General features: G+C 46.6%; 1 protein-coding gene across 6 annotated transcripts in view; it reads right to left on the bottom strand.

Annotated features, from left to right (window-relative positions):
* TENM2 (teneurin transmembrane protein 2) overlaps nt 1-27,853 on the bottom strand; it is a gene marked incomplete at its 5' end in the record, with an annotated part of 1,007,477 nt that overhangs the window by 123,880 nt on the left and 855,744 nt on the right. For all 6 annotated transcript variants that reach the window (XM_079702682.1, XM_079702683.1, XM_079702684.1 and 3 more), the window contains one exon: nt 2,982-3,128. In XM_079702682.1, coding sequence (XP_079558808.1) covers nt 2,982-3,128 — 147 coding nt within the window. The remainder of the gene's footprint in view (nt 1-2,981; nt 3,129-27,853) is intronic.

Here is a 27,853-nt window from a genome sequence, read left to right as displayed (position 1 = left end):
ATTCTAGATGCATCGGAGAGAAGTTTATTCATTCCACATAATGGCTGGCTTAGGTCAGTGGCTCTCAAAGAGAACCTGCATCAGCATCCTCTGGAAATTTCCTAGAATCTGCATCAGCATTCTCTGGAAATTTACAAGAGGTACAAATTCTTGCATCCTACCCCAGACCTACGGAATCAGAAACCCGGGTAGGGTTTAGCAATCTGTGTGTAATCAAGCCCTCCAGGTGGTTTTGCTGTAAGCTAACATTTTGGAACTACTAGCGTCTGTAGGCATTAGAGCTTCTTTCTCTCATGGAGGAACTCAGGTTGAAAAAGGCTGTTATGGGCTTCGAATATCTATATCCATATTTATATCTATATTTATATCAGTTTAAAGTATAAAAAATACTATCACTTTAAACTTGAGATTTTTTAAAAATGGAGAGCATTCCTAGATGGAAAAATGATTTGCCTCTTTCAGCTCACTTTGGAAGGGCGCTCTATTATTTTTCCCATTCATGAGGTTTATAACAAATGTGTTCACTGCAGCTGCTCCCCAGGCCTGTGCGTCTGCTCTTACCCACCCACTGCTACGTTTAGAGACCCACCCAGCTCTTCCTGAGAACGGGCAAAGCAGGACAGAGCCTGGGGCAGAACTTCCACCCCCCATCCCCCCCAAACAAACAAAACAGTGATGTAATTAGTGTGCTACAGGATTGGATCTGCAGTTGATGAGGAACAACTTTAATATTTATCAATAAACAGCAAAGTGCTGAGCACACCTCCTAGGGGAGTAATTAACCATAAAAAAGGATACTCTGCACGGAGGAATCTCCTCCAAAAAAAGACCTCAGTTAATTGTGAATTGCTTACACCAGGTGAGACAGAATCCATGCCTACCCCTCTCACCTGACACAAGCAACTCTGAATTAACTGGGAGTTTCTTTTTATAAATACTGCGCAGAGCCTTTTTTTCTTGGTGGTTAATTACTTCCTTGGGAGGTTGCTTTAATAGTTCCCATAACAAGGCCATTATTGTCTTTAGCATAATCACTGCCTCATTTGCTTTTGTGCCCTGCCTTTCCGGGTGCCTCTTGCCTCTGCCTGCCAGGAGGGACCCTGAACTGTGCTCCTTGGGCCGTCCTCAGGCTGGGGACTTGCAGGGTTCCTCCTCCAGCCCCACCACTTCAGGAATTTGGTTTTCTCCTGGTGGGAGCTGGGATCAGGGTGGGGCTGGTGGAGAGGGAAGTGGGCGGCATAGGGCACATTGCAGGAGACTGAGTCCCCCTCCCCTGGGTGCACCATTCCAGCCTGTTTGCTAAGCTTTCAGCTGCTGACACCAGCGACAGGGAAGAAAGCTAGGACAGCAGCTCCTTTCTGGAAGAGGAAGGAGTGGATCTGTAAACAACCGCTTTGCTTGGTGAAACCACCAGGGACCAGAAGCAAAAACAGTGAACATTACCAGGAAAACTAGTGCAATTTTGACCGACTCTCTTGGGGAAAAAAATGTATATGGAGTTATGGCTCACTTTATTCAAAAATGAATTAAAGTGGCTTCTATTTTGGCTCTGTTTCAGGAAGGTAAATGAATGAATGGGAGCTCTGTAAATTGCATCAAGTCTATAAACTTTTTTTGATTCGTGTACTCCTATCAGCGTATGCACATTTGTTTACTTACAAATTATAGGCATGTTACAACTGCAAACATAGGTTATGGAAATTGTAAAATGTCTATCAGGAGGATGAAGAAAAATAAAAATAGTGTGTCTGATACTTTCAGCCTTAACCCAATGGATTGCACCTCACTCTGGACATCAGTGAAGCTTACGGACCCCTTGGGGCCATGAGGGCAGGGGCTGACAGTCCCAGAGCCCAGGGACTGGCACATACAAGACAATACATATTTTTGCTAAATAATCAGACTCATACCCTCTTATACCCTGAAATAGCTTCTGCCCTGAGGGAATTCTGCCTAGTTAGTCATTTTGGTAGGGGTGGATGACAAGCTTGTACTAATGTTACAGGAGCATGACTCTGTGTTCTCAGGAAATCAGGTGGTCCACATGCTACTGCACCCCCATTTAGCCCCAGAATCTTAGCACTCCATCAGGAAACAACACAGGAAAATTCAGCTAGGGGTACAGAACAGAGGTTAGCAAACTTCCTGTAAGGGGTCAGAGGGTAAAAATTTTAGGCTTTGTCTCGGCCAACTAACCAACATTGCCTTTGAGGGTGAAAGCAGGACAAAACATAAATGAATAGTCCTGTCTGTGCTCTCACAAAACTCTACTTATGGACACTGAAATTTGAATTCCACATAGTTTTCATGTATTGTAAGATATTCTCCTTCTTTAGGTTTTATTCCCCCCAACCGTTAAAAATGTAAAAACCATCTTTTGCTTGCAGGCCGGTACAAAACCAGGCAGTGGGTCGGATTTGGCCCAAGGGCTGTGGTTTGCCAACCACTGGGTAGAACATGGACTTTGGAGTCAGAGCTGGGTTTGGGTCGTGATTTTACTATTGGTGACTAAGTTGTTTTTAAAAAGTTACTTAATTGCTCTCTAGGCCTTGGTTTCCTCATTTGTAAAAGTAACATCTCAAAGGGCTGAAAGGATGAAGGGATGCATTCTTACCACCTCTTAGCTCAGGGTGAGCACATACTGTCATCACCAGCACAGATTTGTTTGTAACTCCCTGCCCTGGAAGGCCTGGCAGGGACGGTCACCCAAAGGCAAAGCCAGGGCCCGGCCACCTTTCTGTGGCAATGTGTACTTGAGAAACCAAAGCCAGCATCCAATCCCAGTGCCTCCAGCCCATGTCTCCAGGAGCCTCTGTTGGCCCAAGGATGCCCGTTCTCTGCTGCGCTTGCTTCAAAGGAAATGTTACAACAACATTTGACAATAGCTGAGGGGAGGTCTTTCAGGATAAAGGACTCATGATGACCATCTATAAACAATGCTCTGCTCTTGAGGGGCTGGGAGTTAGAAGACGCTTGCTCACCTCCCTCATTATCCTTGTTATCCGCACAGGAGGTTTCCATGGCAACGTTGCATCCGGGCCCTCTCCAGCCGGTCTGGCAGACACACTGCCAGCTGTTCTGACCCAGTGTGCATCTCCCGTTGCCGTTGCACAAATCGGGGCAGCCATCTGGTTGGAGAAATGGAGAGGATGAGACGGAGGAACGTGAGGCCGCGCTGGGGCAGCGGGGGAGCCATGCAAAGGGGGAACAAGGCCACAGGGCAGCCGCTGGGCCAGCCGCAGAGTGGGGCCCGGACCTGCCTCGGGAAGAGCGGGGAAGCAGGCGACTCATGCGGTTGCAAGACGTTAGCAGGGGCCCAGATGCAGAGGATCCCCAATGACACTGACCTGTGCGTAGGGGTCTGAGGCAACCTTCCCAAAGTGGGGAACATTCCGGAAAGCTAAACTAGCCCTGAGCTTACAACACACCTAGCTAGGCCGTTATTTCCAGCCCGTTGGCTCAGGATGGACGCTACCTCAAGAAAAATCTTTTCTTTCTTTCTGTTTTCAGAAGAGCCTTCTGCAGCAGAGAGAAAATTCCCTATCAAACCAGAATGGAGGCAGAGTGCCCTCCGTCTTTCAGAATTTTAAAGCTAAATTTACATGCGATTAGCACGAGCTTCTTATGACCACAAGCTGGATGGTTCTGCTGGGCTATTTTCATATTTTTGTAGTATTTCGCTTTAAGGGGCACTTAAAAATGTTGGCTGCCAATCATTCAACCTATTTATGGCATGATTTTAAAATACTGCAGGATCGGAAGGCTGGGGAGAGAGTAGGTGCTGAGTGCCATGAATCGGGAAAAGATAGAGGAATGCTTATGCCCGTGGGGGAAGGCAGTAGGGTTCGAGTGATTCCTATGGGGGGTGTGTGTGTGTGAAATCAGCAGCCTACCTCATTCCCTAATTGCTCCAGCACCCAAAACAGTTGCAGCTATTACTCTCCTGACCTGAGCGTGGGCAAAGAGAGCCTGGATGACGAAAGAAGAGAAAGAGCGGGGGGCACTATAGTGAGATGGGGAGTCTCTGTGGCAGAGCCTCTGTCGCCATTTATAAGATGTAGAGAGAAGCACAGGATTGGTAGGATGTGGCCACACTCACAAAACCTACTTGCTGGCAAGAATTCCTAGATACGTTTTTATTTTTCTTTCCTTTAAGGGCTTTACTGAGGTGTAATCTACATACCATAAAATTCACCTGTTTTAAGTGTACGGTACAAGGCAATGACTTCGAGGAAATTTACGGCACTGTGCAACCTAGGTATGTTTCCCTACTACGTTTAAATACATTCTGGAAGACCATTAATTTAATTGTCCTCAAAAAATAACTCTCCTGAATCTCTCTCTCTCTCTCTCATTCTATCTTGACATCTGCTACCATCTCTATCTCCATCTCTTTCTATATCTATTTTTAAACCACACAAAGAGCAGGGTAACTTGGGCCGGGGCGGAGGGATGGAGAACTTTGTAATGATGGAGGTAATTGATTTGAAACCTTTGTGGCCCACATCTTCTGAATCGAAAGTGTGCATCTCCCCCTACTTCTCTCTCCAGCGTTCCAGAGGCCGTCACCTGGCAGCCTTCCTCTCTTCCCTCGAGTACCCCTTCCAAGAATGCCAATAAACCTAATTTGTGCATGTGGCAGCGGTGGGAATTTAAAGGACTCCGCCTAAGAAGAAAGGGCTGGAGGGTTTGAAATTGAGTTGAAATTTACTTCTTTAAGGAGTAAGGAGTTTCACTCCTCAGTGCTTATTCCCTCCCATCCTTTCCAGAATGTGGTATGCATGGGTTAGGACCTGGGAGAACAAGGTAAGCAACAGAGGAGACGTGCTACATGCAGAAGTCTCTGTAAGGAAGACGAGCTGTTGAGAGGAGGAATGAGGAGATGATTACCAGCGAATCTTTTCTTTTGTTGAAGAACCTGGCACTAAATCCAGGATGTGAGCAAATCATCAGTGTTTGCATATCTGAAAAAAGATTTACTTGTCCCCATACCTATCCTCACAAAGCAGAGTCACATTTCCATTCCTTCCTTACCAAGGAGGTGACCACAGCCCTACCTGGAATACCTGTGACTCTCCCCCTTTATACTTTGAGAGAGAGCGCTGGGAAGGGAAGCCAGCCCCAGTGGGTGTCAGAGAAATGCCACAGATATTTCTGCAGGAGCAAAATGCAACTCAGTAGGAAAAGCCCAAGGGACATTTCACAAATTCTCAAGGAAAAGAGAGTATCTTCAACCTCCAGCCACCCCCAGGCTTTACAATTTCTACCAGTAAGTTTTAGGGAATGGATCACAGAGAATACACTACATGACAGACCTACCAGCATTCACCTGGCATGGTATCTATTATATGTGCTTTGTTATTTAGCTACTTTGAGGTCTCATGTTTGAATAATATCATGCACAAAGTCTCAACAGAAGCCTCACTGTGTAGGAAACCCACGTCCACTACATAAAAGTCAAATTGGCAAAGAACACTACTAGCATGTCAGTCAGAGATATGCACTCAAAATATGCATGCTCCTAGATTGAACGAGGCTTTTTTCCCCTTCTCTTTCTCTCTCGATTCCCCCCCACCTTCTCCCCTGACCCACTGAAACGAGATAAACAGACCACAGTAGTGGGTTTTCTCCACATCGTGTGAGGAAGATGAAAACACGAACAGTGGGAAGCTCGCAAATTTCTCAGAAGTTCTGGGGCAGCTGGGAATTAATGGACAGGACTTTGTTTTTTAGCTCGAAGAGGAAGAAAGCAGCCTTGGTGAATGCGTGGCGTTGCTAGGCAACCCCAAGCTACCCCCAGCACAAGTTCCTTCTGCTGGTGGCCTTCTGAGGAGGTGATCCTTGTGTTTGTAAAGTGCAAAGCCAGCCTCCACTTAAGGGAAAACAAAACGGTAGGAAGTAATTAGTCTGGAGGGCAAATGGGTATCAGGTGGTGGCTATTCTCTGGAGAGGAATCTGTAACTGGAGTTGAGTTGGGCTTATGGGCTCATACTTTGGGATCCATGAGGTCTCCTGCATGGAGTCTTCTGGATTTCAGGCTAGCTAGCACTGCTTCTTCCTTGAGTGCCTATCTCTGAGACCACCGATACAGGAGGCCTTCGGCACAGCTGTTTGATTCTTTGTGCAGGTGTTGAGCTGGCTGTTGGAGACTTCAGGTTCTATCGTGACCCTAGACTAGAGATTCTCAACTGAGGCAATTCTGTCCCCCATCCCTCCCTCCAGGGGACATGTGACAATGTCTGGAGACACTTTTGATTATCACATCTAGGGGAGGATGCTACTGACACCTGGTGGGTAGAGGATGGATGTTCAGCATCTTAAAATGCCTAGGACAGGGGCTTTGCTGGTGGCGCAGTGGTTGGGAGTCCGCCTGCCGATGCGGGGGACGCGGGTTCGTGCCCCGGTCTGGGAAGATCCCACATGCCGCAGAGCGGCTAGGCCTGTGAGCCATGGCCGCTGAGCCTGCGCGTCTGGAGCCTGTGCTCCTCAACGGGAGAGGCCACAGTAGTGAGAGGCCCGCGTACCGCAAAACAACAACAACAACAACAACAAAAATGCCTAGGACATCCCCACAACAAAGAATGATACAGCCCCGAATGTCAGTAGTGCTGAGGTTGAGAAACAGTGCCCTTGATCTAAAGCTGCATGAGAGTTGAGATTACCCTGTTTGCTGTTGCATTCTAGCACCTGCCCTAGTGTCAGGCACATAGTAGGTGCTTAAATGAATGGAAAACAATCAGGTGGTGCCAGTATCATTTCAGCCTGGCCCTCATCTATAGACTCTTCTGAGAGTTATGAGAAGCTAGTGGGACCTCTTTCTCAAAGATCTAAGTCTTCTTCCCAGGGAGAACTTTCAAGGGCAACAGTGATATCTTGGGATGGTTCTCTCACACTTCCAATACTTTTGGCAGAGTGGAAATGGAATAGTTTCCAAGACTTTTCTACACATAGAATTCCAACCACTAGGAGAAAAATATCTGTTGGCATAGTTACCAGGTAGGCAGGCTTTTTGTCTTAACAAAAATTAGAGCTGATGCAGAAATTTGGGATTAAAAACAAAACAAAAGCCAAGCACACTGATATAGTCAGATGACTCCTGAATTTTCAGCTCTTCCCCTGATCTCTGGACCTGGGCTCCAACTTGCATTTCAGCATCTCCATCTGTTCACTCACAAGCATCTCAAACTCAGCAGAATTCAGTCTCTTGATCTTTCTTCCCCTCCCAAACTCTGATTCCTTGATCAATGAATGGCATCTGCATGTACTCCACTGGCCAAGACTGAAACCTTGGAGTCATTGTTAATTAACCTTCCCCACCTCCTCTCTCATCTCATGTATCTGGTCAAAAACCAAGTCCTGCCTAATTTTCCTCTTTATTATAAGAAGCCCTACCTGCTCTTCCTAAATATCTCTAGAATCTGCTCTCCACTCCTACCCCTACTGTTACTATGTTAACCTAAGCCATCCTCATCTCTGGTTTAGACTCTGGTCAAAGCCATCTAACTGGTCTCCCTGCCTCCAGTCTTGCACCATCATCCATTTCTCTCTGTTCTGGACACTGCTGAAAATACTTCTATAGCTTTCCATTGACCCTGGGGCAAAGTCTGAAGTCCTTACCCTGGTTTCCAGATCTTACATGAACTGGTTGTCACCACATCAGCCTAACTCAATATCACTTTAGGGTTTGTTCAGACTGAAGCCATTCAGCCTTTCCTTATCTGCCTAACTTCAACCCATCCTTCACCCAAGTCATCTCCAGGGAGCCTTTCCAAAGCTCCCAAATCAAGGCTAGCTCCACCTGTTATGGTACCTTTATCCTACCGTATCCTATCCCATCCACCACACTGAATCACAACTGTCTGGCAACTCCCTGATGCTTGCTAGCCCTTGTAGTAGCCCTTCCTTAAGACATTTTATTGTCACCTGCAGGAAAATTGTTGTAATAAAGGCGCACATCGTCATTAACTGCCATTTGAATGGGGCCCCTAGAACTGTGCAGCGTACAACTGCTCTGGGCATTTCTGTTACGACGTAAACCTGTCAGGGCAGGGACCACGTCTATCTTGTTTACTCTTAGATTGCCAGTACTCAACACAGAGTCAGGGGATGGATGAACGAATGACTTTTGACTGAAATCAGCATCTCTAATGCCTTTGGCAGAGTGAAGATGGAATAGTTTCCAAGACTTTTCTACACACAAGATTCCGAAGACTGGGGGGAAAAAAAAAAAATCCATCGACACAGTTACCAGATAGGAAGCCTTTCTGCCCTAACAAAAATTAGGCATGAGCAAAATAATGTCTACAGCACAGTAAAAAGGGGAGCATAAATGTACTTGAAGAAAGCTATACTTGCCATAAAGGGCTTTTCTAAAAAAGCATCAAGAAACCTTCTGCCATGTGCAGCAATTGAGAGGTAGAAATAAGTGGCTAATACGGTAGAAAGGATGTGGAAAGAGAAGTAGGATTTTAGCATTCAACATCAGGTGCACCTTAGAAATGCAGAGAGGGCAACACCCAGATGGGAATGCAAGTGAAAACACAGAACAGGCTGCATGTCAACACAGACAGATGACAAGGAAAGCCAGAGAAGGGAGACGTCCCTGCTTGGTTCAAGAGACCATTAGGAGAGCTACTGCAGCCTGGACTACACCCCTGTAGGAAGGCTTTTCTGAACCAAGGGGAAAACCTTAACCCAGTTCGGAGTCAGAGGTCTGAGATTAAAACCTAGATCTGAAAAAAAAAAAAAAAAAAAATCCTAGACCTGCCTCTTCTTGCCTGTGTGACCTTGAGCTTCGCCTTTCACCCCCATCTGTAAAACTATATATCTTGCTAATAAATGTTATTTCTTGTCCTTCCCAACAGAATTCAACCTGCACAAGGGCTAGGATTTTTGCCTCTCTTGTTCACTGAGGTATCCTCAGTGTCTAGAACAATAGTTGGCATATGACAGACACGCAATCAACGTTTGCTGAATGAATGAATGAACACGGATGATGGTAATACTTACTCTATACAGATGTCAGAGGGGTAAAATGAAATGACAAAGGCAAAGGCTGAGCACATTGAGCTTGAGCACATTGTAAATGCTCAATAGAGAGTAGAACTTATAGTTGTTCATGTTGATATAATTGTTGATATTACAAATATTATAATTAGCAGCAGGTTTTTTTGGGGGGGCATAGTTTGAAGTGCAGGCCACTTCTTCTTGCCTCACCTCCAGATCAGGAAAAAAAAAAAACAAGAGCCTATCCTATTTCAAATTAAGAAATGGAGGCTTCTGGGGTGTCCTGAGTGTGTGATTGCATCACATCCTAGGAAATCCTCACTCCCCTTTGCCCACCACCCAAGAATCTAGTAATGTCACTAGAAGTGTTTTCAAAAAACCCACTGATGCTGAGGGTGACTCTGAAGGGCAAGAGAGCTGACGGTGAAATAAGTGATGACTTCCTCTTGGGCAGCATGGTACTTTTGCTTGTTAACTTAATGAGGGAACCCTCCTCCCCCAACGGTTTTAAACATGACTGTCTTCTCAGAGCTGTGCACTGTTGGAACTGAGGAACGGACACACACTGGAAATATGTAAGAGTCTGCCATTGCACTCCAGAACTCTTTAGACTTGCAAACAGCTGAGGTGCTGGGGACTGGGGATCACTGGGGCTTTGGTGGCCGTTTCTACTAAACAGAGGTGACAAACGCTCAGAAAATTAATATGGTGTTTCGAGACACTCCGGGGAAAACTCCAACTAATTTTAGAAGACTGACTGCCAAAGAAGCCTTCTGGTCCCAGAAAACAGCAAGGCTTGTCCTCTTGCTCATCTCTGTGAACAGGAGGGAGTGGTGAAGAGACTGTTTCCAGGCACAGACTGGCATGGACGCTCAGCCATGAACCTGAGCTTGAACAGCTGCCCCTGCTTTGTCAGAGAAGGTGTGGAAAATCCAGAGGCAGATGTTCCTCTTCGTTTCAACAGCGTGTGTATGTCTTTAAGGGTTTGCATAGGGGTGGTTGAGGGGGAGGGCTGGGAAGGACAGTGATCCTTTCCATGGTCTAATGTTCCTCTTTTGCTCATAAGGCAGAAGTCATGCCCCTCCACCCCAGCAGCAACAGAAACAGCAGAGCTTCCATGAGGTGATGTAAGTTTGGATCCAGGTGTCAAAGCTGCATGTTTCCTGGATGTACCAGGATTCTCACTGAACAGCATCATTTCTGTCAGCCTGGGAAAAGGAAGGCAGCGGGCTCAGCCTTGGGCTCAGAAAACAAAATGCATCTTATTTTGTACTGTTTTGATGCTTCGAACTCTTATCAACACAATTTTTTTTAAAAGTAGAAATCATGGACTTCCCTGGTGGCACAGTGGATGAGAATCCGCCTGCCAATGCAGGGGACATGGGTTTGAGCCCTGGTCCGGGAAGATCCCACATGCCGTGGAGCAACTAAGCCCGTGCACCACAACTACCGAGCCTGCGCTCTAGAGCCCGCGAGCCACAACTACTGAGACTGTGTGCCACAACTACTGAAGCCTGCGCGCCTACAGTCCGTGCTCCACAACAAAGAGAAGCCACTGCAATGAGAAGCCCGCACACTGCAACGAAGAGTAGCCCCCGCTCACCGCAGCTAGAGAAAGCCTGTGCGCAACAGCGAAGACCCAACACAGCTAAAAAAAAAAAAATTAAATTAAATTTTTAAAAAAAGTAGAAATCATGAGGGGAGGAAACAGAGTTTAGGCGGCAGTAACCGGGAATAGCTCTTCTTGGGAGGGAAATCCCATGTCAATTACTTAGTGAATTGGGACTGAGTCATTATCACCCAGTAGCACTGGGGTCCAACACAAGCCTTGCTTTCCTTGAGGGGAGCCTGCTTTCTTCCCCTGGAACAACACCTTTCTTTATCCCACTTCACCCAATCAGAGGAGGATGTCATGGGTAGTGATGGGCAAATATCAGCAGGTTGCCAAGGCCCACACCAACTGGGGCCACGCTGAAACCCGCTGCCGATGTACCAGGAGTTTCTCCCATTGCTTTAGATCACAGCACTGCTTCTCCAAGTGTGGTTCTGGCACCAGAAGCAGCAGCATCACCTGGGATCTCATTAGAAATGCACATTCTCAGGTTCCATCCCAGACCCACCATTCAGGACCTCTGGGGGGATGGGGCCAGGCAACCTGCATTTTAACAAGCCCTCCAGCAGGTTCCGATGGCTGTTGGGTGAGAACCAGTGCTTTCAGGCTTAAGTCCTAACTCCTTAAAAGGGCCTCCGAGGCCCTGCCTGATCGGAACCTGTCCATTTCTCCCCTTCTCATCTCCTGTCACTTGAGTCTCTGCTCTCTGACCTTGGCCACGCTGCCCTCCTCTGTTCTTGAACATAGTCTGGATCCTCCTCCTTTTGCACTTTTGCAGAGCCCTCTCCCTAAATTCTGCCCCCTGCGCTCACTTGGCAAAGCCATTTATCCTTGGCTGAGCCAGCGGTTGTTCAGGGAAGGCTCTCTGACTTGAAGCTCGGGGTTCCCCCTCCATCACATGACTTCACAGCACCACCTACTCCTTCTAAAGCACTCACCATCATTCTAATTCCTCTTTTGTTTAGAGCAGTGGGTCTCCACTAGGCTTCGCATTAGAATCGCCTGGGAGCCTTGAAAAATCCGGATGCCAGGCTGCACCCCCAATTAAATCAGAATCTCTGAGGATGAGACCCAGGCATCAGTATTTTGATTTCTTGAGCTCCCTAAGTGGTTCCTCTGTGCAGCTGAGGTTGAGAAGCCTCAGTGCCCATCTTCCTGGGAGCCTCCAAGCGTCCCAAGTGCAGAAGACTCTGACTCCGTTGTACAGGCTGTTTTCCCAGCACCTGGCATTAAAGCTGTTTGTTGAATGAATGCATAAATAAACCATGTGGTGCTTCTCTGCTGCTTCACTGGGCCCTTGATTCGGCAGCCAGGCAAAGGGAAAAGATTCCTGCAGGTCACACCCCAAGCCCCTGGATGGATGACACCTCCCCAAGCAAAAGAAACAGTTGGTTCCAGTACAGGGTCTAAAACTGAGCTGATGCCAGCAGCCGTGGATGAGTGCTGGAGGAGTCCGTGCCTTTCACCTTGGAATAAACTGATCCCTCCTGACTGAGAGAGACAGGATAGAGCAGCCAGCGAGGGAGGAGAGAGGCATGTTGGTAGATTAAGAGGGTAACAAGAGTTCCACAAAGGCAGGGATGACAATAATCAGAAAGCCCAATGGTTTAATTTGGTTCTTGGAGGATAATCAAGTTGCTGTAGCTCGTGTCACTTACTCCCACAGCTGTCCAGCAAATAATGAATGTGGTACCTCCCTGGTATGGAAATAGGGACAAAGGCACGGGCTTTGATCTCTTTTTTGTTATTTTTAACCATCCAATTTCTACACCCACTGAGCATCCCTATAGCCACAGGAGGGTCATAAAAATACAAATAACACCTAAAAGGCCTGTGGGCAAGGACTTGTTACTTACTGCAGGCTGACAGCTCCCTTTTAACTGGTGTTAAGATCAGGCTGATGATAAATTGCCATGTATATTCTTTTGTTGTTGCTGTTTGCAGCCCAACTTTAGAAAATGTAAGAAAATCACGAAATGTTTCTTTCTTATAGATGTTAAAAGGGCTAGACAAAGAACCTGCCCCAGGACTGTAACTCTGGATTTTAGGAAGCTTTTAATAGAATGACAACAATAATAGCAATTCCTCAACTAGACATTTCTGTGTGCCTGGCACTCTTCTATATGCCTCTCTTGCATTAACTTATTGTTACAACAACCCTATGGTGTATTATTCCCATTTTACAGGAGAGGGAATGGAGGCACAGAAAAGTTAAGTAACTTGACCAAAGTGGCAGAACTGGTTAGTGGTGGAGCCAGGATGTGACGTCAGGTGTCAGACGGGCTCCAGAGTCTCTGCTCTCAACTAGAGGGACCAACTGTCCCCGTTTGCCTGGGACTGTCTGGGTTTTAGCCCTGAAAGTCCTGAGTCCCAGGAAACCCCTCAGTCACATGCCACCTGGGATAACTGTCATTATCAAGGTCAGCGAGTGAGGACTGGGCTCTTTTCACTGGTGGTCATGGAGGCGAACGCCTCCCCCTGAGGGCAAGGGAGAGGGCACAGACTTTTATTCTGGGTTACTTGTTTGAGGACGTTGGCCCCTCCAGCAGTATCTGTGGCCTCCTTGGACCAAAGAACCAGGTCAGCCCAGTAACCACGTGGCAGTAGCGTGGTGAAGGCAGTGGGCTCTGAATCCAGCCCTATCCCTTGGCTGTATAATCCTAGGCAAAAATTATAAGCTCTTTATTCCTTAGTTTCTTCATCTATGAAACCAGGGCAAGAAGGGTACCTATCCTAGAGGGTTGTTGGGATTTAAAAGAGAGAATACATATCATATTACTTATCATACTTAGCATGAGTGTTAACAGGTGTTAATGCACAAAAATACGCATGATGTGTAAACCATGTGTAAATGCACATAGTAAATGTTCCAGAACTGATAGCTATTATTACTAGTGTTGCTGTTAAAAGTAACCTTGAAGAAAACAAAAAAGAAAAAAAAGTAACCTCAAATAGTAGCAGAAGGGTCCCGTGTGGCTTGGGAGAGCCTCTGACTGGCACTTGAATTGGTGATGGCGAGGGAGTGTCCGCTACTGTTTATACCAGGATCAGCGCAGTCAGTAGAGCAAAGACCCCAGGAAGGTGCCCTCCAAAGAGGAGGAAATGGACATGAGAAAAGTGAGATAATTTCCTGAGAGTTACATGAGTAAGATGGGCACATAATGTGACCAGTTATGTTCGGAATCCCCCTTAAATGCAAGAGGCATGTGAGGTGAAACTGTAAAGGATCCCAGGGCTGAGAAATCTCATTCAGGCTCAAAAAAGTGTGTTAACAGAGAGGGGTGGTCTGCCCGGGGCGTGCAAGGGGATCCCCGTGGAGCAGTAGACAGTCAGGGTCAACTCAGCAGTGAGTGTGTCCTGCTTGATTGGGGGGAAAAAAGGGACACCACTTGCCACTGATGAGTGTGGGTCCCGGTGCTCGGCACTTCACATCCTCATTACTTCACTGAGTCTTTACAAGGAGCATATAAAGTACAAATTATTATCATCATCTGTGGCTGAAAAATCTGAAGTTCAGAGAGGTTAATGAACTTTCCCAGGGTCATAATCAGTGAAAGTGGTAGCCTGAGGGTTTGCACCCAGGCCCGTCCAACTCTGGGCCCATGCACTTCGCTTCCCTCTAACCAGGGAGGATTCTACAGGGAGAGGGTTGGCATCGGAATAACACACCCCTTGCTTTGACTCTTTGCTTCCCGGGGGATTTTCTGATCTTAACTTCCTTTCCCATATAGATTTCTCTTGAGGGAGAGAATACACTGAGAAGGAGATGTGGGTTTTCCTCACTGTGGATTCATCAATGACCATTTTGAGTTTATAGGTGGTTTAGGGTAGTGTGAGGTGTCAGTCTGGAGCTTGACCCACTCTGTTAATAAGAGGAGAAGCGGACAGGATCCTGCCGGGTGAAGCCACCCCATGATGTCCTGCCTGAGTGGCTTGGTGGTCCCCAGTTAAGAGGGTTGCCCTTTGTCTCCAGCTCTACTCCTCGCCCTTGATGGGTCTAGCGTGTGGAAATCAGGAAGTGAAAGGACTTCTAAGGGAGAAATCCCAATGCAACATCAAGCATGTACGGAGTTGTTATAATGTGTCAGCTTCCAGAATAAATTCATGAGCTTATTCTTTCATTCATTCGGTAAATATCTGCTGAGTATCTACCAAATGTCAGGTACTTTCTAGACACAGAACATATAGTGGTAAATAAAAGAGACAAAGTCTCACTCTTAAAGGTCTTACATTCTACTGGGGGAGACTCATAGTAAACAAATAAGAAATTAATATGGCATGTCAGATGGTGATAATTGCTAGGGGGGAACTGTGATGGGGGTGGTGTGTGATGAGGATTGCTGTTATGTATGGGGTGGTCCGGGAAGTCCTCACTGATGAGGTGATGTTTGAGTGAAAACCCTAAAGGAGGGGAGGGAGAGAGTCATGCCAATGTCTGGGGTGGGGGGACAGGAATCCAGGCAGAGGAAACTGTAGGTGCAAAGGCCCTGAGGCAGAGAGCGCTTGGGGTGTTGGAAGGACAGCAAGGTGGCTAGTGTGACTGGAGCAGTGTGAACAAGGGGACAATGTGGGGACAGGGTAATGGGGTGGGGACAGATATATGCAGAACCTTGCAGTTTACTCTGAGGATAGTGGCTTTATTCTGAGTCACAAGAGCTCTGGGGATATTTTGAGCAGAGGAGTGGCCCGATGTGACTTGAAGTTTTAAAGGGTCCCTTTGTGCAAGGAGAACACACAGGGATGGGGCAGGGGCGGGATCTGGGAAGCTGGCCAGGAGGAGGCCATAGGGATAGTCTCGGTAACTGTCATGGTGGCTCAGGCAGGCTACAGGGGTGCCCTGCTACCATGGCTCTGTGTGGCAAGGCTAATTCTCTATGGGTTTAGGGTTCCCTATGCATCCCTCCAAAAGAAAAGACTTCTGAGACACAAAAGCAGAGGATAAAATACTTCGTCCATGAAAGAGCGCTCCGGTTACGCACACACATTTGAGTCCTCCGCTGAGAGTCGGTGAACAAATGGGGTTGAGGACACGGGATCCTGCCCTCCTCTCCAAGTTGCTTTTCCTTATTAAAGACAACAAGCAGAGTGAAGGGAAAGGGCGGCATGGGTGGAGGAGATCAGAGAAGCACGGGCTCTCCCAGGCTCTGTCCCTATAGTCAGGGTTGACAGTCTAACATGGAACAGCTCCAGCAAACGAACTTCCTGACTTTCTTAACAGAATGACTTCAGACCACAGGCTGCATGTATTCTGCCAGCTTTGTCTAGGTCTTCTTGGCAATAGGGCCTCCTTGCACCAGCCCCAAGCATCCTCCCAGATTATTAAGCCTGGACTTTAAATCCCTGTGCATTCTGTTTATCTCTATAGGTCAGCTTGACGCATCTGACTTGTGGCACTCAAACACACTAAAGCTATCTCTATCTCTCATCTACCTATCCACCCATCACTTATCCAATATCTATTTATCTATCTATATTTATATTTATTTATTCATCTATCGAGCTTTCCCTACCAAACAATCTCTCCAAATCCTCTGAAGACGTGCTCTCAGAACACTGCCTATCAAATGACCTCATACAGTAACCATATTTTATCTTGTCTGCTTTACTTTCTGCCTGGTACAGAAACAATAAAAACACTCCAATCTCCCCTCCGCTTTTCACCTCCTTTCTCTCCTCTGGCTGGCATGGTGTCTCCCACGCCGCCCTTACTCACGAAACCAGCGCCTTCATCATTCACCAATCCCCATCCTTGTGACGTGGGGAACCCTGTCGTCCTGACCGTATCCTGCGCTTTGAAACTCTACTTGCATGTAGTGTTCTAGTCCTTTTCTTAACGCATATTTTAGCTGATCAAGGACTTAGGGGGCAGGTCGCTGGTCATGAGAGGGTTTTTATCTACCAATTTTGCAAGAAGTCTCCATCCTTATGAGGAATGAGGAGACTTGTTTTCTGAGAGTATAGAATTCCAACAATCTGGCCCATGCTATTGTTAGGTGCTGTTCTTCAGTTTTGCATAATGAGTGTGCCCTTAGGAAGGCAAGAGCTTCCTCTTGGAAATCCTCTCATTTACAGAGAAACAAAAAATCCCTCCTTTCAAATACATTTTAAACATGCAAAACAGCAGTATGTTTCTGCTGTCACATTTTCGCTAAATGGATAATTGAATGGTGAATGGGAGCTGCTACTCAGCTGCTTAACCTGCCGAGTTTCCACCCATACACACTCCCAAATTGCAGCCGAGCAATCCCCGGGAGGCAGAAAGCATGACTGATTTTTCCAATAAAGCTACAGAAATCGATAATCCTTGTAGATGGAACGCTCACGTCTCTAACCATCTCAGAGTTTCACTTGCTCTGCTAGCCCTCCCAAACAAGCCTCTGCCTTTACCCTGGCACATGTTACCAATTCTATACCACCAGGACTTAGCCCGAGTTCTATTCCAGTTCTGCTGAATGTCCCTTTTAGAGAAGCCCTGCAATGCGTCTTGATTTAGAGATGCTTGGGTTTTATGGGGCTCTGGGAAATGCTGTTTAGCTTTTCCGGAGCTCCAATAAGTTCTTATGCATGGCTGTGTATGCCTGCATGATTAATGGCACTTGTGAAGGTCTTGGAGCTTTCAGAGGTCACCCTGTGTGTACTGAATAACACAGCGCAGGGCCAGAATTACCCTTGGATGAGAATCCTGGCTCCACACAAATGCAATGGCATCGCCTGCTTTAGTCAACATTGCCCGAGACTTGGTACCTCTCCCTGACTGTGCTTCTAAGGAAAGTTACCTCTCCAAAACATTCTAAAGATAAAATGGGAACCATTTTGGTTCCTTGGTGATTTCTCCATGCTGTGTCATAGGTACCAGGATAAGAAAGAAGGCTGGGAAAACCAGAAGGCTGCTATGCTAGTCTCTGACGAGATGTCCAAGGTCAGGGTAGACAGGTCACGGTGCGAAGCAAATTAAGCGTCCATGCAAAATCTGCTACAGTGTGCAATGCTGTGGTTGAGAATTTAAATGCACGAGAGTCAAGAGATTTGAAATGATGGTTCCCACAGCAACTATAACTCAGTTCTCTGGTGAATATAAAATTAACTTCATTGCACAACATGCTGTTCGATTTACACCTTAATATAGTCACGGCAGAGTTACAGTTGCTGTGAGAACGCTAACTCTGAATTGTTTTGAATAATTAGTTTAATGAAAAGTTGGTAGAAATGTGAACTCTGATAGAAAGTCAACTTAAATTTAGGGGAGTTGGTCAAGGACGCCTATGCTGAGGAGCATTAAGTCATTTTCGAAATCTGAGATAAGTTAGGGCACTCTTTGGCCAGGGGGCGCTGGTAAAGCAGAGAACCCCAAAGCATACTAACAGGGGGGTCATTCTCCATCACCAAACAGATGCTTCTGCAGGTGGTGACCTTACCAGTAGGTGAGGGTGGCTCCCTGGTGCCCATATATACTCTGATTTCATCGCTGGCCTCCAAAGTAACCCTCTTGTTGTAATTACCTGGGGTCAAAGCAGCTGATCAAACCAGTGTGCTGGTTACACCTGGTCTCTGTCAAGTCAGCCTGGATTTAGAGCTCACCTCCCCCTGTCCCGGCCAGTTAAGACTTCCACTGATGGTTGAACCTCTCTGAGCCAGTTTTCTCACCTGTACGATGCTGAGGACAACAGTTTGCACCTCGCAAAACTGAAGATTTGATGAGAGAAGGTCAAGACGTGAAGAATCTGGCACCAGGACTCGCAAGTTTTATGGTCAATACTCAATAACTATCAGCTATTATTATCCGAAAGGGGAAGTCAGTCAATCCGTACATTCAAAACATATACGACATCAATTATTTGTCCCGTCTCCTTATTTCAGCCCAAACCGATTTGGGGTAAGCCTGAGTCAGCCGGCAAGGGGCGATAAAGACAGAAATGTGAACTGGAAGAAAGCTTCCTAAGCCACAGTGTGTCTTCAGGAAAGATATTTGAGGCCACTTCTATTGAAGTGCTGAAACGAATCATTCGATCATCTCTTCCACCAGATGAATATTTCCTAACATTTTTGGTTACTGTTTCCTTCCCCATGAATCTGTTTTATTCAATAAAGAGTAAGATGTTTTCACACCCTCCCAAGGAACATTTTTCACTCCCTTGCGGGTGATTCTGTGTCATTTTGAATGTATGCACTAGGTTACAGGCCAGCACATCCTTTGTTCAAGCCCTCATGTTCCCAACTCAGGAGGAACCCTGCATTTACTCAGTTTTGGTTATTCCCTTTGCTATTCCTTCTTCCAATCCAGCTCTTGACTTTGTAACAAATGGGCTGTTTTGGCAGCTAAGAAACCCAGTATTTTTTTTTTAACATTATAACATTTTTTTTTTTTTTTTGCGGTACGCGGGCCTCTCACTGTTGTGGCCTCTCCCCTTGCAGAGCACAGGCTCCGGATGCGCAGGCTCAGCGGCCATGGCTCACGGGCCCAGCCGTTCCACGGCATGTGGGATCTTCCCAGACCGGGGCACAAACCCACGTCCCCTGCATCGGCAGGCGGACTCTCAACCACCGCACCACCAGGGAAGCCCTATAACATTTTTTAAAACATTTTTATTGGAGTATAATTGCTTTACATTGTTGTGTTAGTTGCTGCTGAATAACAAAGAAGAAACGCAGTATTTTTGAAACCAACTCACAGTGGCTCTTCACTCTTTTCCTCTCCAACTTGTCTCCTCAGAGCTGATGTGCTTTCTCTTTTTCTCTCTCTGAAATGGCTGAGAGGGTCATACCCAGGGAATCTCAAGGCAGCTAGCACTTCCAGAGCACCTTCTGTCCTCCTGCTCAGGGCAGGGGATCATTCAGGCTCTTTCTGGGTAGTACTTGTGGTACTTTCTGGGTAGTACTTTCTGGTAGTACTGGCACGTGGTACACACGTGCCACCCAGTACAATCCTGCTGGGTGGCAGGATTGGCCAAACCAAAGGAACTGGTCCTGCCAGAGATCATCTTTCTTGGGAGCAACTGTCAGGGTTTTAATAGAAAGGGGTGAAACCCCAGCCTGGGAAGAAAAACAAATGAAAAGCAAAACCCCCAGCAATGTGCACTTCTAGCTTCTGAAGCCATTCCCAGCTGGCTTTAACTCCTGTCTTCCTGTGTCAGCCTCATGCTGTTTTCAGGGGTTCTGCCTTCTTCCCCTCAATCTTGGCCTGTGGCTTTTTACCTCGCTGAGATCAGTATCAGTAACATTTTCATGGCTGCTAAAAGGCGGGATTTTATAACACTGCAAACGTTTGCTTTTACTGCTCAGAAAATAGTTTAAGGTTGCATTGCTTAGTGTAACCCAATCTCACTGGTGATGGATGCGGAAATTTACATGTCAAGGTAAAGGCATCCCAGGAAGCTGAGGTCAGTTAGATGCATTGAAACCGACCTGTGGTCCTGCCAGGTATTTAACTCAACCTGGAATTTCACTTCAGTTTCTTCCGAAACCTGAGTGGGGCTGCCGAGCGAGCTGAAACTGCAGTGGCCGAACTCCCTGCTGACCAGTGCATCTGGCCTCTTGCGCTTCCCTTGAATGTCACTGTCTGCCTTCAGGAGTAGATTTAACCCGAAGGCCAGTTCAGCCAGGTGGGCTTGAATTTGCCGGCAGATCTACGGTGAGCATCACCTGCGCTGGCATTTTACACACTGTACCATGGGCACTTGGGGCTTTACCAGATTTGGCAGCATTGAGGATGCCAGTGGCTACCTTAGCTTTTTTGACTTTCTAGAATGCCACCCTGAGGCCGTGATGACAGAGGAGTCCCCAACATGGTGCCCCTTGAACTCCCCCAAAATGTATGTTGGCTTATCTGTTCTAAAAATACAAATGATGATTTGTTTGTATGATATTGAATATTTTGAGAAGCGTAATGTACGGAGACAAAGAACAGCCTCAGCTGACCTTGGAAAGCTTCCATTCTGAACAGCCACATGGAAAGCACAAGTCGATTTCTCCCAAGGCAGCAAAAAAGCCATTTCTTTATATACTCAGCTATACTCCTATATATGAAGAAATCATTCTTTTAATCTACGTACTTTAAACATATTCAATATTGATTTTGATCTACTGGACGAGCTAAAACATTATGGTTGACTCAGGAGGCTCAATCAATTGTGGCTCAGACTAGATTGAGGAAGGATTTCCATGGCTTTTCTGCAAGATCTTTAAAGTTTGCATCCCTGGTAAAGGCCGTTTCCTTTGACTCTAATGAAGAGTGTCCTGATTCGCAGGATCAGATGGCAAGCGGGGTGGGTATGACAGCCTTTGTAGTTCCAATGTCAGTAAGTTTAGTTTTCTCCCCAACACATGCATTTGAAAATGGCCAGGTGTTTCTCTCATTTTGCATCTTCCTCTGAAGGATGTTTATGGCATGCTCGCATGCAGAGAATGTGAATGACGGCAGTAGAATATCATGCTGGGAACCGTTCCCAGGAATCAGCAGCCTGATCTGAGACAACTTGGAGGGAATCTAGAAAATGCAGGATACTTGTGCTCTGCTGTCCTGGCGTAAAGATCAACAGGTTTACACTGCTGTGCTGGAGTCTTCCTTCTGGGTCATGCCTGCAAAGCCCATGGGATTCCCCTGAGTAGAGCAAGACAGACAGCACATATGCCCAAAAAGCCAAGGGGAAGGGGCTGGGCAGGGGGACTGTGTACGAAAGCCCTTGAACCCAGTCATGGAGGGGAAGTGATGGCAGTGACAGAGCTCCAATCACTGATGGTCAGTGTTACTTTCTTGGCTGTTCTCCCCAAGGCAACTCAGGGAAGATCCTTGTTCCTGGCCCTTTATTGCACTGCTCTAGCCCTTGCGCCTGTTTTACACGGCCATTCCCACTAATCCACTGTGGCCATAGAGAGGGCACACGTGCCCGCTCTGTAAGGGAAAGACTTCTCCTCTACCATTGTAATTCTATCAGACTGAGGAAGAGAAAGGGACATAGGGACCTCAAGCAGCATGAATTATTCAGGCACGGTTAGTACAATACAGGTATCCAGATTCCCGAAGATACCTATTTGGAGTTTCTAGGTCTTGAGCACTTGCAAAGGTAGCATTTCAGAGCGTGGCATTAGACCAATGACCAATGCAGAGACATATTGCAATGGGTGCGGATGTACCATGCTGGGCCTGCTGAGAAGTCAGATGGGTGCACACACATGCATGCACACACAGACGTGTACACACTCACACGCACGGCAGGAATAAGTTACTGGCTCAGTTGGCCTACACTGCTGAGATCTGGGGCTGAGCTGTCAACTGGAGCAGTTGCAAGGAATAGAAGCCAAAAAGGGCAGCAGAGGAGGCAGTAATGGAAACCCTGCCCATGCTTCTTGAATGCTGTATTTGCCAACTGTGTAGACCGTGGATTGAAACCAATGAGTTGACCTAGCTGCCTCGTGTCAAATCCTGTCTGATGCTGCTCACTGTGCACTGGGGGGGCAAGAGCCTCCTGCTGGCCTCACAGGCTTGTTGTGAGGTTGACTGAGGCAACACAAAGTCTTTGAGCTCCTTGGAGAAAAATTCACCATGTAAGTGCAAAGTATCACCGTTCTATCAGGATAATGAGACTCCCTCCAGCTTAAACCAGTCACCAGGAGAGCTGGGGTATCAAAGAAAAGTAGCCAAAGCTATGCAAGTCTCAATCCAGGCAAATGATGTTTCCTCATTCAGCACTCATCTTTCACTGGAGGTGTCAGTGGCCACAGATGGGTGTCTCGTTTGGCCCCCAGTCTTGTTTGAATGGCTTGTACAGCATTTTCATAAATTTTGAGGTGCTTGCCAACATTTAAACGTTGGGACAGTATGCGTACCAATCTGGATCTCTGGCTTCTACTGAAGAAGTGGAAAATTTGGCAAAACTAGGCTTGCATTTCTACATGGCGACATTCAGCCAGTGGTGGGTTGTGTCTGCCCTCCACAGATAGGGCCTTTAGTTTCCAGATTATTCCCGATGCTTACCATCTTACACCCTATTTAATGCACTTACTTACACTGGGCTTGCCTCACCCACATAGGGGTGTTTGAGTTTATTCCTTCTTCTATAGATTTTGCCCGCCCTCCCCTTCCCATAGTCAACAAAGATACCGAATGCATGGTGCCCTCATTATCCAAATCTAGGTTAAGCCCCCCAGCAAAGGAGAGGCCTGTCTGCCAGCTCCTGCCAGGGGAGAACTTGGTTTCTCCCGCACCCTCCTCTAGCCAGTAATTCCACCTGAAAACTCCACAGTTTTCTTACTTAGAGATGTCCAAGCAGTAATCCAACTAAATTAGATTATAAGCATCTAAAGGTTTTCCTAATAAATAAAAATATAGATACAGCTAGGAGAAGATGAGATTTAATTAATGAGTGCTGTTTAACTGAACAAGCTGCGCCATATATGGAGGATTAAAAGATAAAAAAGGAGAGGAGGGAAAATCAAATTTTAATGAGTTGCCGTCTTCATTTGATTTAACTAAATGTCTTCCATTGTTGGAAATATTAACACTTATGAGGGAGTCATTTGTGTGTATCCACACAGTTTGATACCTGACTGCTTCCTTTTATGTAATTACACTGTGTTACAAATGAATTTAAACTACCATTTGAAGTACAGGGCTTCTATTCTTACATTGATCTCCTTGGGAAGCTATGAGCAAGGCATGGTGTCGACAAATAAGCCAAAAATATAGGTAGAAACACCAGGAGGCTGTCCCAAGTTAGAAAACGGCAAAGTCACATGCAGTGAAAAAGGCAGTAGAGGTCTCGAGTTCCTCAGGCTGTCAACCACCCCTCTGCAAATCACGTCTCATCCCTGCTGCCCCAGGGACTCCCACGGAAGAGGGGAGGGGGCGTGTGCTACAACCAGCTCACAGGAGGCACGTCATACATGTTTCGTGACGCATGAATGAATGTAGTTGCCATTGCCCAGCTAGAACCAGAGAGAGGAAGTGTGGACCCCAGACGTGGCATGCAATGAAACACATGTGGCTCTCTTGTTTATTACACCCACGTTCCTGCAGTTGGCAGTCAGATCCACCCTGGGCCATTTCTACCGCTCTCCCTGCTTTACACTTGCTCCTTGGGTTCTCCCTTCTTAAAGGAACAGAATCCAGGTGTTCCAAAGAGCTCCTCCTGCAAGAGTGAAATCAGAGGAAGGGCCCAGACACCTGGCTTAACACATGAGGTCTAGTACCCCGGCCTCTCTGTCTGGACTTTTGGGCTCCTTCCCATGCGTTGTTGTATCCTATCCCTACTGCTTTCTTAACTGCTCACTTCATGAAGACACAGCGGGGAAACTACAGTAAAGGCAAAAAGAAGTGCTGTTCATGATTACGAAGCCAACATTTATGGAACATCAAGCACTGTGTTAAGTGCTTCGCCTATAAGTGAAGTCCTCACAACAGTAGGGCATGGGTATTATTATTAATTCCCAATTTACAGATGGGAAAAACCAAAGCTTACCGAAGATACAGAAATTGCCCAAGATCACCCGACAGGCAATGGATTTGAAGCCAGGCCTGTTTCATTCACATATTTAATCTTTTTGCTACACATTTCCTTACACCAGCTCCTCCCTGTGAATGCATGATAACTACAGTAGTAACTATTGAGCACTGATAATGAGTGTTCATAGTTAGCAGAAAGGGAAGACGTTACAGTCTATAGACAGGATGTGGTAGCTATTGAGAGTCTGGAGTGGGTATTGATGTATATGATGTGTTTCAAGCTGTTTAATTCTGGGTAGACCGTTTTCGGCGCTAGGCTTTTCTATGATATGAAAACATTTCCTGTATCAGACCCCTAGAGAGCAGGTCTGTAAGTGAACAGATACAGATCTTTCTTGGCTCCATTAAATGGAGATACAACGTTAAATCAATTCATATTCAAAGTATGGTGAGAAGCTGATAGCAACTTGCTTCAGGGACCCAACTCCACTTGCTTGCGTTCCTGGATTAATAGGAAGAAGCTAGTTTCTCTCAACATCTTCAATCTCCCTCCCTATTCACGGGCGGGCGTTGCTATCACCAGCAACTTCTGGGCTTCCTGAGCTCACATACACCTAACGTAGAGAAACAATCTCACTGCCTCTTGCCAGGAAGCTCTCTTGCAGGGCCAAGCCACCACGTTTGAGTTTCGTGTCATGAGACAGTGTGTCTCTTGGATGGAGTAGTGTGACCAGGGGGTGACAGCTTGCTAACATGTTGGAATCAAATCAGGTACAAATGTTTCCTCTGTGTTGTGAGGTGGCTGTTTTATAATCTTTGGGGGCCCCTACCCCGCGACATTGATTCTAGATGAGACACGGCTGCCTGGCAAGCCCTCTTGAAGTTAAAGCATAATTTAAAAAATAAAGAAATGCAATTCACACTTATCAGAGCCCATCACTCTGCCTACAGCTTTAGACAGATGACGCTTCTGGGCCAGGCTCTAACCAACTTCATTGCTAATCTGACCAGGTGCTGCTGTGGCTGAACTTGGGATTTGTGGTCCAGGATCTTCAGCAATTTTCTTTTTCTTTTTTTTTTTTTTTTTACTGCGCTTTCTTTTTCTCTTCTTTTTTTTTTAACATCTTTATTGCAGTATAATTGCTTTACAACGGTGTGTTCATTTCTGCTTTATAACAAAGTGAATCAGCTATACATATATTCCCATATCTCCTCCCTCTTGCGTCTCCCTCCCTCCCACCCTCCCTATCCCAGCCCTCTAGGTGGTCACAAAGCACCGAGCTGATCTCCCTGTGCTATGTGGCTGCTTCCCACTAGCTATCTATTTTACATTTGGTAGTGTGTATATGTCCATGCCACTCTCTCACTTCGTCCCAGCTTACCCTTCCCCCTCCCCATATCCTCAAGTCCATTCTCTAGTAGGTCTGTGTCTTTAATTCCTCCTGGACAACAATTACCTGGGGCTTTCTGTCTCTAGAATGCTGGTTAACCCTTCCTTTCTCTGGCAGGATGTAGTTTTTGTGATGTATAGTTTGGCCCGCTGGGTGATGCTGGGTGCCATACATGGTTAGAGCAAGCAGCCTCAAAGAGCTGTACCAGAAACTGCTGGAAACCTAGAGTCTAGGGCACATGGAAGCAGTTCCCTCTCCCTTCCTCCTGGGACATGACTATTAGGAAGGTGGGAGGCCACAGGGACTCTTTGACTGGCAGTTGAGCTGGCTGAAAACGGAAGTAACCTTAAGAGTCGGCTGTGTAGACGGTAGGGGTCCCAAGGCTAAGTTGGGATTCAGAGCCTGGCTGTGTTTGGAGAACTTGTGAGCATCCCTCACTGTCCCTGGGTCTATAGAAGGTGTCTGAGGATGAACACAGGTGAGGAAACAGAAAGGATCCTGTGGTCTGTTCTACAGCCCAGCCCTGGGACAAAACCTTGAAGTATGGGAGAGGGGCTATAGGCAAAAAATGGAGGGCTGTTTTCTCAAAGGAACATGTTACCAGCTGATAAAGTTTCGCAGCGCGGGAGAGTGTGGCATTCTCTCCTTCTGTGTGTAAACACAGCAGGGCTTCAGTAGAGTGGGTGCTGAGGGTCCTGGCTGGCACACCCTTGGCGTGGACCCGGGCAGTAGGGGAAGCACCCTAGGGTTCCCCTTAACTGCATTTTGTAGGCAGCCTCGCTGAGGGGACTGAGCTAGAAGAATCTGAATGGGCTAAAGATGAACATGTGAGACACATTTGGAAACTTCTAGGAATGTCTGGGGTGAGGGTGGGGAGGAAGCTTTGCAGTTGGGATGAACCATAAAATTGAAGAAGTGATGTAAATCATTCCTTACTGGTGGGGCAGACTTGTAGGGCTTGGGGCAGTGTGGGATCTGTCAGCCTTGGAATAGAACTCATGGAGGGCTAGACTGTGACCCTGGTCTATTTCATGCATGTCTCATGTTGCCTACTGATCTCATTTTAACTATTATCCCAGCTCACTTGGAAAAGTATATAAACTCTCCTGAATTAATCTCCCCACTTGACACTTGTTGATTAAGACGAGTCAGCCACATCTTCAACCGTTTGGGCACAGAAAGAGGGTAACATCGCCATGGACCACAGAAAAAGGTCATTTATGGAGAATCCCATGGTGAAAGCAATGGGAAAAGACTGAATAGGCTCCTGAAGGATCTTAATCATCAAAAAAACACTGGCTGGTAGCTTTTAATTACTTTGCAGATGTTGAATCCTATCATTGAGGACCAAGCAGGCCTCCCCCGTACTGATTACAATGAAAACATGTTTTTAAAAACAAACACTTAACTTAAAACCAGGGATACTTTTCTAATTAGAGGAAAGATTAACTAAATGCATTTTCTCTTGTAATTTAATCCGTTTTAATTATCCCGAGAATGTTTATGATGAAATACTCAACTTTCTCCTAGTTGCTACTTGGTGAGGTTTCTTTCTTTATTACTCATGAAGGGAAAGGCTGAGAGATCGTCAGTGGTATGAAGGCCTCTGCGGGTCTGGTTATAATGATACATAGAAATGCATGATGGCAAGGATGGAGGAGGAGAGCAATAATCCCTGACTTCGACTGGCGGGTTTTTTAAATGATGGTACCTGGGCTTCCCTGGTGGCGCAGTGGTTGAGAGTTCGCCTGCCGACGCAGGGGACACGGGTTCGTGCCCCGGTCTGGGAAGATCCCACATGCCGTGGAGCGGCTGGGTCCGTGAGCCATGGCCGCTGAGCTTGTGCGTCCGGAGCCTGTGCTCCGCCACGGGAGAGGCCACAACAGTGAGAGGCCCGCGTACCGCAAATAAATAAATAAATAAATAAATGATGGTACCCTATTTTCCAAAAGCAATAAAAGCAAGCCTTTGAAAAAGAGCTTGTGAAATAGAATGCTGTGAAAGAAGTGGGTTAGTATAAGAGTGAACCCCATGAGGCAGGCAACTTGGGAGAAAATGCAAAATCTGTTTCTTCCATGAACATCTGGGATACCCAGTATGACTCCTGATAACCCAGGAGATGAGCCAAGGAATTGCAAAGAATCCCCAGATATGACCCCTGGGTTATGCTCCAAGGAGTCAAGCAATTGCAGCCTGGGAGGAATGTGGGTAATTGTGAAGTTTATTGGGCTGAATAAGGACAGACAATCAGTGAGAGTCTTGACTCTCCAAAAAGCATGTGTGCTACTCAACTGAGTCAAAGTTGAGGCTCCTAGGTCATTCTTTTTTTTTTTTTTTTGTGGTACGCGGGCCTCTCACTGTTGTGGCCTCTCCCGTTGCGGAGGACAGTCTCCGGACGCGCAGGCT

This window comes from Hyperoodon ampullatus (genome assembly GCF_949752795.1).
Source record: "Hyperoodon ampullatus genome assembly, chromosome: 4".
NCBI classification, from domain to species: domain Eukaryota; kingdom Metazoa; phylum Chordata; class Mammalia; order Artiodactyla; family Ziphiidae; genus Hyperoodon; species Hyperoodon ampullatus.
This window is presented reverse-complemented; position numbering and strand designations above follow the sequence as displayed.